The 16,205-nt window shown below is 44.3% G+C and overlaps 1 protein-coding gene across 3 annotated transcripts in view; it reads right to left on the bottom strand.

The window, feature by feature from the left end:
• RBM20 (RNA binding motif protein 20) overlaps nucleotides 1-16,205 on the bottom strand; it is a 167,618-nt gene that overhangs the window by 49,170 nt on the left and 102,243 nt on the right. For all 3 annotated transcript variants that reach the window (XM_063103107.1, XM_063103105.1, XM_063103106.1), the window contains exon 2: nucleotides 804-1,890. In XM_063103107.1, the coding sequence (XP_062959177.1) occupies nucleotides 804-1,890 (1,087 nt within the window). The remainder of the gene's footprint in view (nucleotides 1-803; nucleotides 1,891-16,205) is intronic.

Genomic DNA, 16,205 nt, shown 5'->3' with positions numbered 1-16,205 from the left:
TGTCCCACCCGAGTCATAGGGATGCACTTGGATGATGGGACTCAAGCAGAGGTGAATGACACACCATGGTGTGACTCCCACTAAGCAGGGACTTCATTATGCTCTCATAGGAATGAGAGTTGGGAAGCAGGGCAGCCCAGTGCCTAAGAGGCTCTGGGAGGGTCAGACTGACACTTGAATCTCCTCTCTGGCACTTTCAAGCTAAGGGGCCCTGGGCAAGCCATTTTATCTCTTTGGGCCTCAGTTTTCTCATCTGTAAAATGGGAAAAATATTGGTATCTACCTTATAGAATTACTGCTGACACACATAGTGTTAGTTACAATTATTGCTTCAGAATATTTCATTGCATCAGAAATACATTTTTTCAGGGAAAATTATATGATAATGGACCTTTGTTTGCAGCAGCCCAAAGCATTTTACAACCACTGGGAAGGTGTCATAAGGCTCTAACTCTATTTTGCAGATGAGGAAGCTGAAGCTCTTATAAGTTTGTCTAGATTCTTCCTGAGAATTATTCTCTTGCCCCTGACCCAAAATTCTGCTTTCCGCCCCCCTTTCAAGCTCAGTACCATCTATATACTCAAGGAACAGTAGTTTCTAGGCATAACACCAAGGAAAAGCCCTCCACAAAGAGGCAGGAGCCCCTTACTGCAACCCAGGTGGGGTCATTTGACCCTCTGCTTTCTATCTGTAGCAAAATCCCATTTCCCAATCCGCAAACATAACAGTTCCTCACCCATGAGCAGCGAGAGTTGCTGGCCAGGCTCAAGCTGTGGCTCCCAGCCTGTCTAGGACGACTCACCTTCAAATCAAACACCTTCTTGTCGCAGATGCTACAGGTGTGTGGCAGGTGCAGTGGGGCCACGCCATGGAAGTCATTCAGCTCATGAGCCTGCAGGGGCCGCATGGACAGCATCGCCTGCTCTTCCTTGGCCCGCCGCCGGGCACTGCTGAAACCCTGTTTGCTGTTGTTAAGCCGCCCCCCAAAGGAAGGAGGCGTCCTGTCTTGCGTGGGTTCCTCAGGGTCATACAGCTCATAGGGCTGGCCAGGGGGTAGAGGCCACAGGTTGGGATTTGCTGTAAGATCAGGCTTGCTTGGGCCAGTGAAACCGTGGGGGCTCTCCCACTGGCTGTTTGTGCCCTGCACCAGCGGCCCTACCTCACCTTTCAGGCCCCCCACCTGCTCAGCTGGAAATCCACCTGTCACATGTGACCCTTGGGAGTTGGGTCCATAGAAGTCTTTGGAAAAGGCAGCTTGGCCATCTTGCCCTGTGTGGCTGTAATGCCCTTCATAGGTCACACTGCCTGAGGTAGAGGCTGAGGTTGACAGAAAGCTGGGCTGACCGTCTGTTTCAGAGCCATATGCCTGGCCAGAGTTGGCTTTGCTGTACTCATAGAAGCCTCCTGTAGTCGGAGTGGGCCCAGTCTTGCCAATGCCCAAGATGACTGCTGGCTGGGCAGGGGTCTGAGGCATTACCCCGCTGAAAGGATGTATCACCACGGCATTGGGGGGCTGGCTGGGAAGACTCACAGAGGGTCCTGGGCCTCGTGTCTGGCTGGAGGGTGAAAAGGCAATTGCATTAGAGGGGAATCGGGTGCTGGATATGGTTGCAGCATGTTGGGGCACCCCGGTATGGCCGTGGGGGGCACTGATCACAGATGGATGTCTCAGCTGGTTGAAGAGAGGCTGGGACATGGCCACTTTGGAGAGGACTTGGTTCAGGACCGTGGCGGCTGCAGTATTGTTGGTGACAGCTGTCTGTGCCAACTTCAGCCGGTGGAGGGTGAGCTGGGCTTGCAGTTGAGCCAGTTGGAGACTGGCAGGTGAAGGAAGCAGAGGGTTCGTGTTACAGACCGAGAACGGGTTCTTGTCCAGGAGCTTGGAGGCACTGCAGGAAGACAGAGGTCTAGATGCACAGCTAGTTTTCAATGAGGGGGGTGAGACACCGGTTTTTACTTATCTGTGCCCCCACCCCCACATAAACAAGACCCTCTCACATAGGTCCCACATACAAGTGAGTCTACAAAAACCTGTGCTCACATGTACACATTTAAAAAAAAACTCCAATAGAAAAATTATATGACAAAACGTTCAGTCTCACTGGAAATTAGAAATACAAACTAAAATCATTAGAAACAAATATTTGTCTAGCAAAGTAGCAAATATTAAAAAAAAAAAAAAAAACAGCACTCTATGTTGGAGAGATAAAGCAAAAGAGACACCATGTCATTGATAGTCTAAACTCATATAGCCTTATTAAGTTAGTCTTACAATATGTATTCATGATAGTCGTATTCTTTGACCCAATAATTCAATTTTATAAATCTACCCTAAGAGAATGAGCAAAAATACAGACAAAACTTGATACCCAAAGGTGTTTAATACTATATTATTTAAGAGTCCAAAGTTGAAAAATACAAATATCCAATAAGGGGGGAATAGAGTTTGAACTGAGTAAATTAATGACATATCTACACAACGAAATATTAAGTAACCATTTACTACTGGTGTTCAAATTTCTACTTTATTATATAACATTTAAGACATTCAAAAAAGTATACCCAGCACCAAGCTTAAGATAGAAAACATTCCAGTATGATAAATCTCCTTGGGTACCTGCTATCCTCAGTCCACTCCCACCCCATCATAGCCAATGGTAAATACCATCTTGAACTTGGTAAAGTCACTGTTTACAAAAAATGAAAAACAAACAAAAAAATACTTTAACGACATGAGAAAATCCATATGTTCTAATGTTAAGTGAAAAAGGCAGGCTTCAAAATTGCATACAGAGTGAATTGTGTGCATATTTGTGCTAAACACATTTTTATCCTTGTCTTCATTTCACATCCAAAAGTGACAAGAATTATGTTTCATCAGACATGTGAGGGTTTTTCCCCACACATCAAGTAAGCAATCAGTTCTGCAATGGATATCAGCTGCGTGTCCTCTAATTCGGTTCTGACACTATCTATGTGGAGATAGCATCAGATCTCACAGGTTGAGAGCTCAGTCCCACATGACTGTCCCCACTTCTGGTGCTAATCACAAGCCCCAGGTTGTTTTATCTGTGCTTCTGACTGACCAGCTATAAATAGGGGTTTCCATGACCCCTTCCTCAGGGTTCAACTAATTTGCTAGGGCAGCTCACAGAGCTCAGGGAAACACCTCTTACATAAACTGGCCTGTTATAAAGGATATTACAAAGGATACTGATGAACACCAGATGCAAGAGATACATAGAGCAAGGTATGTGGGAAGGGGTCTAGAGCCTCCAGACCCTCCCTGGGTGCCCCACCCTCCAGGAACCTCCACGTGTCCAGCTACCCAGAAGTTCTCCAAACCCTGTCCTTTTGGGTTTTTTTTAAACTTCATTACATAGGCATGATTGATGAAATCATTGGCCATTGAAGATCAACTTAACCTTTGGCTCCTCTCTCCTCTCTGGAGGTTGGAAGGTGGAACTGCCTTGGTCTTTCTGGTGACCAGCCCCCATCCTGAAGCAACCGAGGGGATGCCAGCCCCCTCATTAGCTTACAAAATAACACACCATTTTGAAGATTCCAAGGATTTTAGGAGTCGTATGCCAGGAAATGGAGAAAGACCAAATACTATATATTTCACAATAACACAATTCCCTTTGACCAAACTCTCAAACCCAACTAGTGTAAGGAATAACCCAAAAAATGACAAGTAAAAAATCTGAATTTGAGGTAGCAGGCAGTGGTGAACTCTCACAAAATCTTATGGGGTGGGTAGGGCAGGTTCTATCTGACATGTGCCTTTGACGTGACATGTGTCTTTCATGTGACCTGTGTTGGTTGGTTATGGACACCCATAGGTCATATGAATCAGGATACACGGTCTGGAAATAGAACAGACTTTTCTCCAGAAAGCCTGGGATATGTGGTAACCACAGTCAGGGCTCTTTGGTAAGGCCAAAATGAGTTTGGTAAGACTCATTTCTGAGTCTTAAATCCCTGTGCTAGGAAGTGAGTGCAATCAGGAAATATGTTCAAGATATTGATGGACAGAATTCCAGGACATTTTTCTTTAAACCAGTCAAAGTTAGCAGTGGGGGGCTGTATGCCAACTTTAGCAGGACATTTGAATGAAAGAATGGGACTGTGAAATTTGGAACTGGGATTGCCATGGACAATCCAGTATGTACAATCAGCGCACGCACCAAGTGTATGGTGGAACCTGCGCAGCCAGGCATTTCAGTCTCCACCGTCATAGGCTCTGAACAGTAAAAGGCCAATGAGAATGAAACAAGGAAGAGAGAGGCTGGGGACAGGCTCAGGTGAGGAAGGAAAAGGAGCCATGAAGTGTGCGGCAGGTCCCACCTCTCCCACTTTGGAGACACTGAAGGAAGGAGCTTCTGCTTATGTTGGCGCTTTGCATTGGAGGGGGGTGGAGGTGGAGGGGAGGAAAGTGAGGGGGAGAGATGTCTCGCATTCACTCGATGCCACCGTGTGACCAGTGCTTACCCTGCTCTCTCATTTGATCTCTCCAGCGATCCTAGGGGGTAGGTAATTTTCACCCCAATTTTGCAGGGCAAAAACCTCGAGCTCAGAGAGATTAGGTGACCTATTCGATGAACACTCACTGTTGGTTAGTACAGAGTGGTGAGTACATGGGATTCAAACCCCAACCAGGCTTTGAGAAGAAAGGAAGAGGCCCAGGGCGGTTAAAGCACGCAGCTTCTCAGCCTCCCCTGAGCACATCTCCACGCGCTGCTTCACTGTTTTGTTTGAAGTGAGTTCTCAGAACGTCAGGCACGCCCACATTCAAATACAAGTCCAAAACACATTTCGGAGCCAGATAAAAATGACTTTGTTACTCTTTCCCATTCATGTGAAAATCAAAAATTCACTATAAGTTGTTAAAGAGACACCACCTTCACCCAGCCAGCAGCCAGCTGGGCTCCAAGGGCAGAACAAGCTGGAGGCATTTTAAGATAATGGGGAAGGAGGCAGCAAGGTTGACAGACCTTTTCTCCTCTGGGGATTTGTGCTGGTTGCAGCCAAGCCTTGAGGGCCCCAGGGTGGCCCAGCACAATGCAAGCAGCAAAAGAGTGGAGAGGTGCTAACTACCTACATACGGAAGGAAGAGGATGGTAAAGAGTGATAGATTTCAATTGTGTAGAATTAAGTAGCTGAGCTTTAGAAGAGCAATTAAGCTTAACTCAGAACCCTGTTCACACAGGGCCAACCCTTGCTACCAGGTTTGTCTACCAGGCAGCCTGTCCTTGCTAACAAGGCGATAATGAGGTGCCAACTTAGTTTCCATGACCAGAGTAAGACAAGGTTGGTTTGTTTCTCCCAGAGAAGTCAGCTGTATTTTCTAAAATTGCATTCTGCTGGAGGGAGCTCTTGCTGGAGGTTCCCCCCCCCCCCCCCCCCGAAAGGACACGTGAGGAAGAACTATCTTTCCCACCGGGGAAGCTAACCACGCTGGGTATTTGTAGGTCAGCCATGGGAAACGAGTGCTTTTCAGAGCATGTCCAGGTTGCAGAAGTTTACCCATTCAGACTCAGCATGGAGTAAGAACACTCACCAGATTTTCTTCCTAACTTTTGCTTTCCTAGGCAGTTCTTATTGTCTCCCACTTTAATCAACCTTGGGTAAAAGCGATTTCACATGAATCATCAGAGCTGAGCATCTTTTAAACCAAAGACACTAGATAAAGAGAGAAAGACACATTATTCTCTTTTTAAAAGCCCTAAAATTCTTAGCCTGCAAGAGTTAATAACCTGAAATTCAGGTGCATATTGTGATCATATTTCTGAGCCAAAAATTGGGGTACATGATCTGACACCCCTGGGGGCTAGAACTGTTCCCTTACTGTCTTCTCACTACCTTGGTTTGAAATTGTTACATCATTTAGTACATCCTGTCTTGTATTAAAAATAATTGCTTACATGCCTTTCTACTCCATTAGACATAAGCTCTACAAAATAGAGGAGAATGTCTTGGAGATTCTTGTATCTCCCAGCTCCCTGCCTCTCACTTGGCAGGCACTCAGTAGCGCCATGCACAGAAGGAAGAAGGCAGATGAGGGATGTGGCTCATCAGGACCTGGCGGCTTTGAGGAGACGTGGACACCTCTTTTGTGAGTACACATTTCTGTGGATAAAAGCCCTTGAACGCCTCCAAAAGGAGAATCAAAATATACCCAGAAAGCAAATGGATTTTGCTGTTGTACACAGCTAAGCCTACAAACAGGTACAGAATCACCCACCAAGTAGACTACCTTCAATTCCCCATCTCAGTGCAGGAGTCTCAATACATTCTTTCCCTGTCTAAGTCTAGGTTTTGAAATTGAATGGATAATCCCAGGAGGAGGCTGAATAAGGATCCCACGAAGATGTCCATGTTCTAATCCACAAAGACTGTGAATATGTGTTTCCATGGTAAAGGGGACTTTGAAGATGTGATTAAATTGAGGACCTTGTGATGGGAAGATTATCCTGAAATTATTTCAGGTAAGCCCAATGCAATCACAAAAGTCCTTCTAAGATGGAGGCAGGAGGATGAGTCTGAGAGAGAAGATACAAGGTTGTAAGCAGAAGTCAGAGAGGAGAGAAAATGCATGCTGTTGGCTTTGAAGACGGAAGAAGGGGTCATGAGCCAAGGAAATGCAGGCAGCCTCTAGAAACTAGATATGTAAGGAAACAGATTCTCCCCCAGCCTCCTGAAGGAACTGGCCCTGCTGACACCTTGACTTTAATTCAGTGAGACTGACTTTGGACTTCTCACCTTCAGAACTACAAGAGAATAAATTTGTGTTGTTATAACCCACTGAATTTGTGCTAATTTGTTACAGCAGGAATAGGAAACTAAAACCATCCCCAAAGACAGATGCACAAGAGGCTTCCTTACAGAGAAGCAGAGGTGGCTGTGCAGGCCGACTGGATCTTGATGGTATGAATTGATCCCCTGCAGCCCAGACCATGTGACAGGGCATCCAACGACCCTCTGGGGATTTAGCCAAGGGTCAATTCTGCATGAGCAGGAAAAATCCAGAGGTCTCTTCCTTTTCAAAGTCAGCTTTCTTTACCCAGCTGGAGCAGTGGCAACCTGGGAGAGCTTAGAATTGCAGATCCTTAGGGATCAACTCATCCAATACCTTCATTAACACAGAGAGAAAGTGACTTGTCCAAAGCCACATGGCTGGGTGGTGGTAAAACCTTAATGAGAACCCAGAGCGTCCAACCCAGCTTCCAGGGCCTGAGAGAATAGCCTTGCCTCCAAAAACCCTAACTAAGCCTCAGAACTATCTATCTTACCACTAAATGATCTTGTCTGTCCAATATTGATCTGCAGTTTTCCCCTCCATTCAGACACTAAGCACCTTTGTTATGCAAGACACTCACTGAGCACTGGGGTAAGGTGAAGATGCAGGTCCTTTCTGGAACCCTCCTAAGCTCCAGAGGTGATGATAACAGGGATGGGCCCTTGTCTGGAGAGTGAGTGGGAGTAAGATTCTGTGCACCTGCCTCATCCTGTCTTCTCCTAAACCTTGTGCAGCCGCACTGTTTGCAGTCATATGGGCCAACCTCAGATCTGGGGAGGAGGGACAGCAGCACAGTGAGTTACAGACCTGGGCGTCCCAGCACAGAGCTGGACTATCTATCCCACAATCACGGCGAGGGTGGACCCACATTCACAGAACAGACTTATAGCACATCCAGGCCTGCATAAGGCTCACTGCCCCAGGGCTGAGGTTTCATTTCAGAGCTATTAATTGTTACAGAGAGTTCACAGTGCATAATTAGATCAAAAACTCTGATTCTCTGCTTGCTTAGAAAGTTTTTGTTTGTTTCTTTTTTAATTAAAGCAGCATTCCTCTCAAGAGTTTTAAAAATAAAACATAACATAAAGGAGAACTAGCCACCCTTATAATGCCAGGAGATTTAGGAGGTCCAGATGAAAACTGTTTCTAATGGTTTAATCCCGTGTTGAGAGGATGTGCAACATATTGTGCCACCAGGAGAGCACAACAGCTGCCCTGGCTTGACAGTGTTCATGATGTGTCCCAGAGCTCTTTTACATTTTCTCTGGACCCATGCAGGATGCAATGGATGGGTTCATAATTCAGCACTAGGAGTGAGGCAAAGTGTCCTCAGTTCAAGTCAGAGTGCTGGAAATTCAGCAGGATTTTTATGTAGTCCATCCTGTTCTGAAAGGAAGGGAGAGCATCCAAGATACAGGAAGGATCTGTGGGGCCTCTAATCTGAAACAGAGACTCCATCAAGGGCCAACTGTGCATTCACGAGTTTGTCCGTTCAGCCATGTGGATTGAACATCTGCTGTGAGCTGGGCAAAGTTACCAGGTTGTAGGAACACAAAGATGGAAAAAGAAACCTTCCAAAGATCGCAAGGGAGACAGATCAACACACAGAGTGATGAGTCTTCCGACAGAGGTGAGCCCCAAACAGTGAGGCACAGGAGGAAGTGGCTCACACCGCAGAACCTTGAGAGAAATGAAAGAAAAGGCCAACTCAAGGGCTGTCCCTGAACTCTGAACAAAAATATGTCAACACTCTGGGCCTATTAATCCAGCTACAGACGCAGAGATGCACTGGAGATTTGTGACAGGCAGCTGTGGGATGAAATGTGCACAGAGACCGGGGCTTCCATCTGCCTGTACTAGTTGTGAGGTTGGGAGAAAGTCACTTAAGTTTTGCAGCCCTCAGAATTTTCTCATCTGTAAAATGGGAAAAGTAATTCCCACACAACATGTCTCAGACCCAGCCAGTCAGAGCACTACATTCCAAAGCAATTGGCTCAAGGACAGACACTCCCTAAAATTTTGTTGGGGCTATCAGGAAAGGGACACTCCCTGTCTTGCCTGGGTTGCTAAACTAGTTGTTAAGCCACCACTTTAGGAGAGGCTGCTTGAGAATAAAGCCAACCCAGAAGTCGCTGGCCTTGAGACAGGGGCACAGACAGTTCTTGGAAGACCTGATAGGAACACCTTGAGCCAGCTTTGCCTGAATGCACTCTGGACTTTGTACACGAACAAATGCATTTCCTTTATTTCCTTAATACAAATAATAATGTAGAAAGAAAATCACCAACTGAAACTATCTGCATTTAACTCAGAGGGTCTTTCTCCAGGGCCCACGTTGACTCGAGGGTTCCCTGTCACTCTCCAGTTTTCTCAGCAGGCGTGGACTGACCACAGTGACCCAGTAGTCGGAGCCAAGGGGTGACCCAGTAGTAACTTTGGTGTGAATATCTGCCAACCAAAGAGGCCTTCTTCCTGGAGGTTTGGGAAACAGAATGCTCCTCCACCCCGCGGGTAAGAGCTGTACACCATGCTTGCAAGGCCAAGGTGCAAATGGGGTGTTGGAGAATAGGGTATGGGCTGGGGACAACCTTTTACAAGCCATACAGTTGCTCCTGTGAACAGAGGAAATAATGCCCTGGCCCTCACAGGAGGGCAACTTCTAATAGACTACAACACCTTTTATTTCTCAGCACCAAATAGGCCATTTTTGCTGCACTAAAAACTGGCTTTGTGCAAGGCATTAGTTATCCTTCCAGGAGAAAAAGATCATTATTAAAGATGCAATGGTTCTTTAATCTTCTTATCCCTTGGGGCAGAGACGAATATATAGTGAGTGCTTATTGGGATGTGGGATGTCCTGTGTGAACTGGGGGTAGGAATCAGGCATCCTGGTTTCTAACTTGTGGCAGTGGGTGAGATGAGACTTTACCTCTCTAAGCCTCAGTGTCCTCATTTATAAAAAGAGAAGTACAATCTTCTCATTTACATTATGAGGATTGGTGCGGGATCAAACAAATAAAGAGTTGTTAGTGCCATATAAGCTGCTGGGTGCCGCACAGTGTAAGGGCGCAGCATTGTTCAGAAGACTCTTAGAGGACATTTTCCTGTGTGATCAGAACACACTTCTCCCTTTCGGAAAACATTCCTTTACAGAGGAAATGATGTTTGTCACTCACATCCTTGGAGATAATCTCATTGCCACTAAGATTCAGGGTAGAATGAGTTACATCAGTGGACTCATGTTTACAGAGTATCAGCCATATCAACGGGACTGTGCTATGCATCCCAGCATGGGGAGTGGGGGTGGGGACACCTCCCAGAGGCTAAGAGCACAGGTTTCAGACTCTTTATCAACCTGGGTATAAATTCCATTTTTGGCCACTGAGGAACTGGTGGCTGTGGACAACCACTCATCCTCTCTAAGCCTTAGGGTCTTCGTGGTTAAAGAAAGGATGGCTACATCTCAGCTGTAGGCTTGTTCCGAGAGTTGACTGACAGGGTGTACATAATTGCTAAGCACAGTTCCTAGCACACAGTAAGCAGTCACTAGACAAATGTAGCAGCGACCACTAGCACTACTAGTATTCTTATCACTCCCGTTACCATTACCATTGCCATCGCTATTACTATCACTGTCACCATCAGTGCAGGCAGCAGTGAGCTGTGCCAAGGCGGACGTATACGTATCTTCCTTAGAGACAGACAGATAGAGACGGGTGACTAAAGATATGAAGAGATGTAAATATGGAGAGAAGAGGAGGAGCAGATAAGGGTGAACAAGGGCTGAGAGAGGGGAGCAGGAAGGGGCTTGAGGGGAACTGGAGGAAGGTCACAGCTGCCTGGTGAGCTAGATAAGGAGTCAACAGCAGACTTAATGGCTGTGAAATAACAGCAATGCTCAGTAGGATGAATGCGTGCAGACACATAGGCAGGTCTTCCCTGGAAATGTTCAACCATCCAGAAGCAGAAGCCGAGAACCCCAGCCCAGACTATGGTAGTACCTAAACTGCCCCAACTGGCCACGATGGGTTCCAAGAGAACTAATGCAGGAATTAAAGTTCACTTCCAGTTCAGCTCAGTTCCCTTTCCAGGCCAAGTAATGAATATACCACTTTCTTCTTTTGTGCTAAAATATAAAATATAATCCAGGTGAGAGGGCTCATGACCAGGAAAGAGAATGTTTTCCAAGTCTGGTCACACCTGTATAGTGTGGCCAAATCAAAGTGCAACATTCAGGGTCAGGTCTTTGCTGGTTCCTGCCCTTTCACTGCCCCTGAAAGAGAAAAGGCTTCTGGATCATGAATTCTCAAGTCCACTGTAATGCTCTCAGAAGCTGGGTTGGGATTTGAACCACAGGGGACAGCCCCTCAATGCCAGGTTACGAAGATGACTATGACCACAGTCATGTTGGGGCTGAAGTTCAAACTCTAGCTAATTATCACAAATTTTAAGGGCTAGACGGGGCCTGAGATCATTTTAGTTTAACCCACTCATTCTACTGAGGGAAAAAAAATAAAGCCGAAGAAGTCGGCATGATACATGAATCAACCCAAGTCACACACCTAGATGGAGAAGAGTTGGGACCAGAAGCCAGGTCTCCTTCCTCCTCAAGGCTGGGGCAGTGGCTATGGTGAATGTTGTGGGAGAAAAGTGAGATCACAGGCTTTTTCAATAGTGCTGTCTTTACTGGTAACAGTAGTGAGGCTGGATCATCACTAGCTAGGTCTCTGCGACTAATTTCAAGATTACTGGGTCAATGTTGCTAACCCGTGTTTGGGCCTTGGCCAGGACATTATCATATGATGAGTCATATCACCATGACACCTCTTGGAATGATTCAAAACAGCAATAACAATCTTATCATCTCTCTTTTGTTGTGTGTTTTTCAGTTGGCATGTTAATGAGAGTTTTCATCTCATTAGCTATCTGATCTTCAGGACAGCCATATGGGTAGTTAAGTCAAATATCACCATTTCCAGTCTATATTGAGCAGACTGAGACCAAAAAAGGTTGGCTGAACCCCCTGAGGTCATCCAGTGAATAAGGGGCTTGACTGGGACTTGAATGAGGGTCTTTTACCTGTAAGGCCAATATTCCATCTTCTGTTTACACAGTCATTACACAGTTTCCAAAACCCCATTCCTGATCCTACTTCCCTTGGATGTGAATTTAAATGACACGTTTGGTATCAAATCGCCAGGCTGTTGGTCTCTCATACTCTGTACTACTTTCTCCAGTCAGAGTGGGATTCTCAGAACCAGGGGAATGTGCAGTCACAAAGGCACAGCTACTGGTTCTGTAACTGACAAGACAGCACCTGCCTTTCCTGCTGGAGTTATCAGAAGGGCTCAAAATGTGCAAAAGAGAACTGATAATGCAGCAGAGAGGAAATAACACGTATCCTGCCAGTGTCAGTACAAGAAAGACTTAAAGCAAAGAGAGAGTTAATGTCAGCCTCACCACCAAGAACCATATAATAGTTTTCTTTCCTTTTCCTTCCTGCCATAATCTTTCTTTCTTTAAAAAAAAAATCCTTTACTTTATAAAATGATGGTATTGTAGGTGGGAATTTATTTTAATATTCATATTTCTTTTGTTTTGAATTTTAAAAATACAAAAATATGAGAAGTATAACAAATACCTATGAACTCATGGCCCATGACTCAAAATGAACAAATGGTCATTTTGCCTCAGATACTTTTTATCAAAAAAATAAAATTATACTGATGAAGTTGAAGTCCCCTTTGAGACTCTGCCCAGTCCAATTCCACTCTCATCTCCCCAGTGACATTTATGTGTAGTATGTGTGTCTACCTGTATATTTGTCTATCTACATACAGAAAAAATATAAAAATAAGAGATTTTTTTCTACATATGAGTGTGTTCGTGAAACAGGATGCAGGATCACTTTCGAAAAATTTTCTCTTAAAGAAACAAATGCATATTCTCCCAAGTTTCTTTTAGTACACAGAAGATTGAGGGCTGAATGACAGAATGAAAAATTGGTGAACTAGAAATCAGAAGACCAGACTGTTCCTACAGCCCCTGTCTATTCCCTGTGGGATTGCAGATCGGTTAGCTTCTCTGGAACTCAACGAGATTTTTTGTAAAATGAGAAAGCTGGATGAAAGGATCTCTGAGGTCCCTTCCACCTTTGAAATCTGATGACTGTAAGGTTTAATTTCCTCATCTGTCAAGTGGAGGTAATAATGTCCGTCCTGCTCACAGTGGTAAAGGACTGTTGTAAAGATCAAATATGGTGTGCAAGTGCTCTGCAAAGCATGATAATAACAATAATACTAACTATATTATTATTATGCACAAATTAAGCTATTTTAAGCTCCTGGGAAGGCTTTCAAAGAAACAAGTGTTATATACATGGCTTGGTCCAGATGTATGTGTTGCAGTCCAGCCATCATGAAATAATTTAATTTCCTCTATCCCTGTTCTCTTGAGCAGGCAGTTGTTAACCCTATTCATGAAGATTTAGTGAGTGAAATAGCAAAAGAACTCCATTATAAGATTCTCTCCTTTACAAAGACATTTCACAGACAAACTCACAGCTTTCAGAGTGAAATGAAGCTCAAATCCATTCAGTTGATTTGTCTGAGACAGAGTTCTTCAGAAAATCCATGTTGGGCAGAGTTGCATTGGTTTTGTGCAGGCTAAAATCGAGAAAGCTGATTTGACTTCTAGGGTTAAGGGAGATCCTTAGTATCATGAGATAGGTGGCCACTCAGCTAAGAAACTTTTCTGGGGAATGTCTGAGTCTTTCGAGATGGAAAAACGAGCTTTTTGAAATGTATATTTTAAAAACAGCATTAATTAATTAATTAATTAAAACTGCTACACAAAGGTCTCTAAGAAGCCAAATTGCTGGTGTTTATACATACACATGAAATATGTGGGGTTTATTGGCCAATACTGCCACAGTAAAGGAACATGCACACACAAGCATTAATGCCTTGGTGTGGACTGGTTGCTCTCCTTGGACAATCTCCTCCTACTCCCCTTCACCTGGATAACTACCATCCTTCAAAATGCAGCGCACATGTCATGTCACCTCCTCCAGGCAGGCTTCCCTGACTCCTACCCCATCCAGTATACACTGGTGCCCCATTTATGGTCCCCAGAATGCCCTCCATTAGCCTTGACTGCATTCTCTTCTAACTCCTGCCTCTCTCTCTCTCTCTCTCTCTCTCATAATTGTCTACCTAATCACTTGTCTGACTCCCCCACTGTCCCATATTGATTTTGAAGGCAAGAACTATGTGTCCCATACCAGGACACAGTGCCTGACACATGGTAGGTGTGTGGAACCAATAAACACTTCTGTGCATGTACACACTTGCTCCCTGTGTATGCACATGTAAATAGTAGTTGTGTATCACATTCTCACTTTGTTTTCCTGCCTAAATGTTCCATGTGTGTTGCCACACAGCTTTGAAAGATGAAGCTCTGCAGAGAATGTGGATTAGATTCAGTCTTTGAACACTGTCAAAATTATGTAAATACCACCAGTCACGCCAAGTATAAAATTCTAAAATATTCAACAAACGGACTTGTTGTCATATCTTTCCTTTCAACTAAATCTGAAGAAGATGTCATTTCAATGTGTGATCTAAGGAGATGTACGTGTCTAATGTACATGTTTCTAAGATAAAACACAAGCTCCAGAAATGGTCCCTATGTTCTCTGAACTTTCTTTTCAGTAGTTTTATATCACCAAGATTTTTCTAGTAAATGCACAAGAATGGTTATAAAATTCAAGCCAATTTTAAATCAAAATAAAATTTTAGATTAATTTTAAAGAATTAAAAATTCTCAACCAAAATAGTTTGTCTTTTCCTGGAGTTGTCTGACAACTTATTAACCTGGGCATTTTAATTGATGTGATTTAAGCCAAATACTAAGAGTCCATATGAAACTGAAGAGGCAGTGTGGACTAGTGGGGGAGGAGGGCACTGTTTTGGTTGTGAGTAGACCCACTTCTTATACAGGCTCTGTCACCTATACCTGTACATGTTATTGAGGTCACTTTACCCTGTAGACCTTAGTTTTCTCATCTGTGAAATGGGAGGGTCAGATGAGACGACATTTAAGGTGTCTTTATGCCTTACGATTTTAGGATGGTGGGTGTTTTCTTAAAGCAGTTAATTATGACACATGGAAAAGTTAGGATGATCTGGCCGTGATACAGAGATAGATTTCAGGACTGAGAAATCTCAGTTTCCAGCCTCACTTCATCTTCTAGTCTTGGGTGACTTCTGGCAGAGGCACTTCATCACCACACAACTGACCTGTGTAGCTGTAAATTGACAAGGTGAGACTATATCAGTGATTCGCAAACTTTGGTGGGCACCAGGAGAGCTTCTTACAATACAGATGATGGATCCACCCCCAGTTTCTGACTGAGGAGGTCTGGGGTAGGGCCTGAGAATCTGCATTTTTAAGAAGTCCAGGTGATGCTGATGCTGCACTTTGAGAACCATTGCACTAGAATATCTTGAAAATACTCTGAAACTCCAAGAATCTATGGTGAGTTATAAGGAACCACACCTGAAGTTTTAATGAGCCACCTCTACCTACTAGCTGCCCAGTACACTCAAAGGGGCTTCCTTTTCCACAGAGGTTTCGGATGCTGAAAAAATAATTTCAAGGAGCCCATGTAGTTACTCTTATAATGACCTTCCTTAAAGAGACGCAATTAACATTTTCAACATTTGGCCCCCTGGAATAAAAACACACAAGATTCAGAAAGCCTTAGGTAATTTAGTTGATTGATTGATTGGCCTGGCACCACATTATCAGGTTAGTTGAATAAACGAAAGCATCTATCTATTCACACTGAGTTCACCAATGCAGGGAACAGAGGGTCAGACTCCAGAAGACCAAAAGTTCTTTAGGCAAACCACACCATCCTTGTGAAAAATTCCTTCTCAAACTCACTCTAGAAGGCCTAGCCTAAAAAACAAATGCACACACAAAAAAGAGGTTTTAGATAAAGTCACCAATATCACTAGATCTCAAACTTGGTGGCACTTTGAAATTACTTGAGGAGTTTTAAAAAATTATCATGCTTGGGTCCCACCTCCAGAGATTTTGATTCAACCTGGCTCCTGGCTGGGCACTGGGATTTTTAATAGCTCCCCAGGAGAACTGTTGTGAAGTCTGAGAATCACCAATCTATAAAGGAATAGGGGCTGTCTGGTTAGCTCAGTTGGTTAGAGTGCTGTCTTGTAACACCAAGGGTAAAGGTTTGGTTCCCAGTACCAGCCAGCTGACCCCCACCCCCCCAAAAAAAATATCATAAAAGAATAGAATCAATCTGTTCTTTATTACTTTGGGTCCCACATGCCATTGTTTTCACTTCAAACAGCATGACCATTTGTCTTAAATTACCCT

This window comes from Cynocephalus volans, chromosome 7 (genome assembly GCF_027409185.1).
Source record: "Cynocephalus volans isolate mCynVol1 chromosome 7, mCynVol1.pri, whole genome shotgun sequence".
NCBI lineage: Eukaryota > Metazoa > Chordata > Mammalia > Dermoptera > Cynocephalidae > Cynocephalus > Cynocephalus volans.
This window is presented reverse-complemented; position numbering and strand designations above follow the sequence as displayed.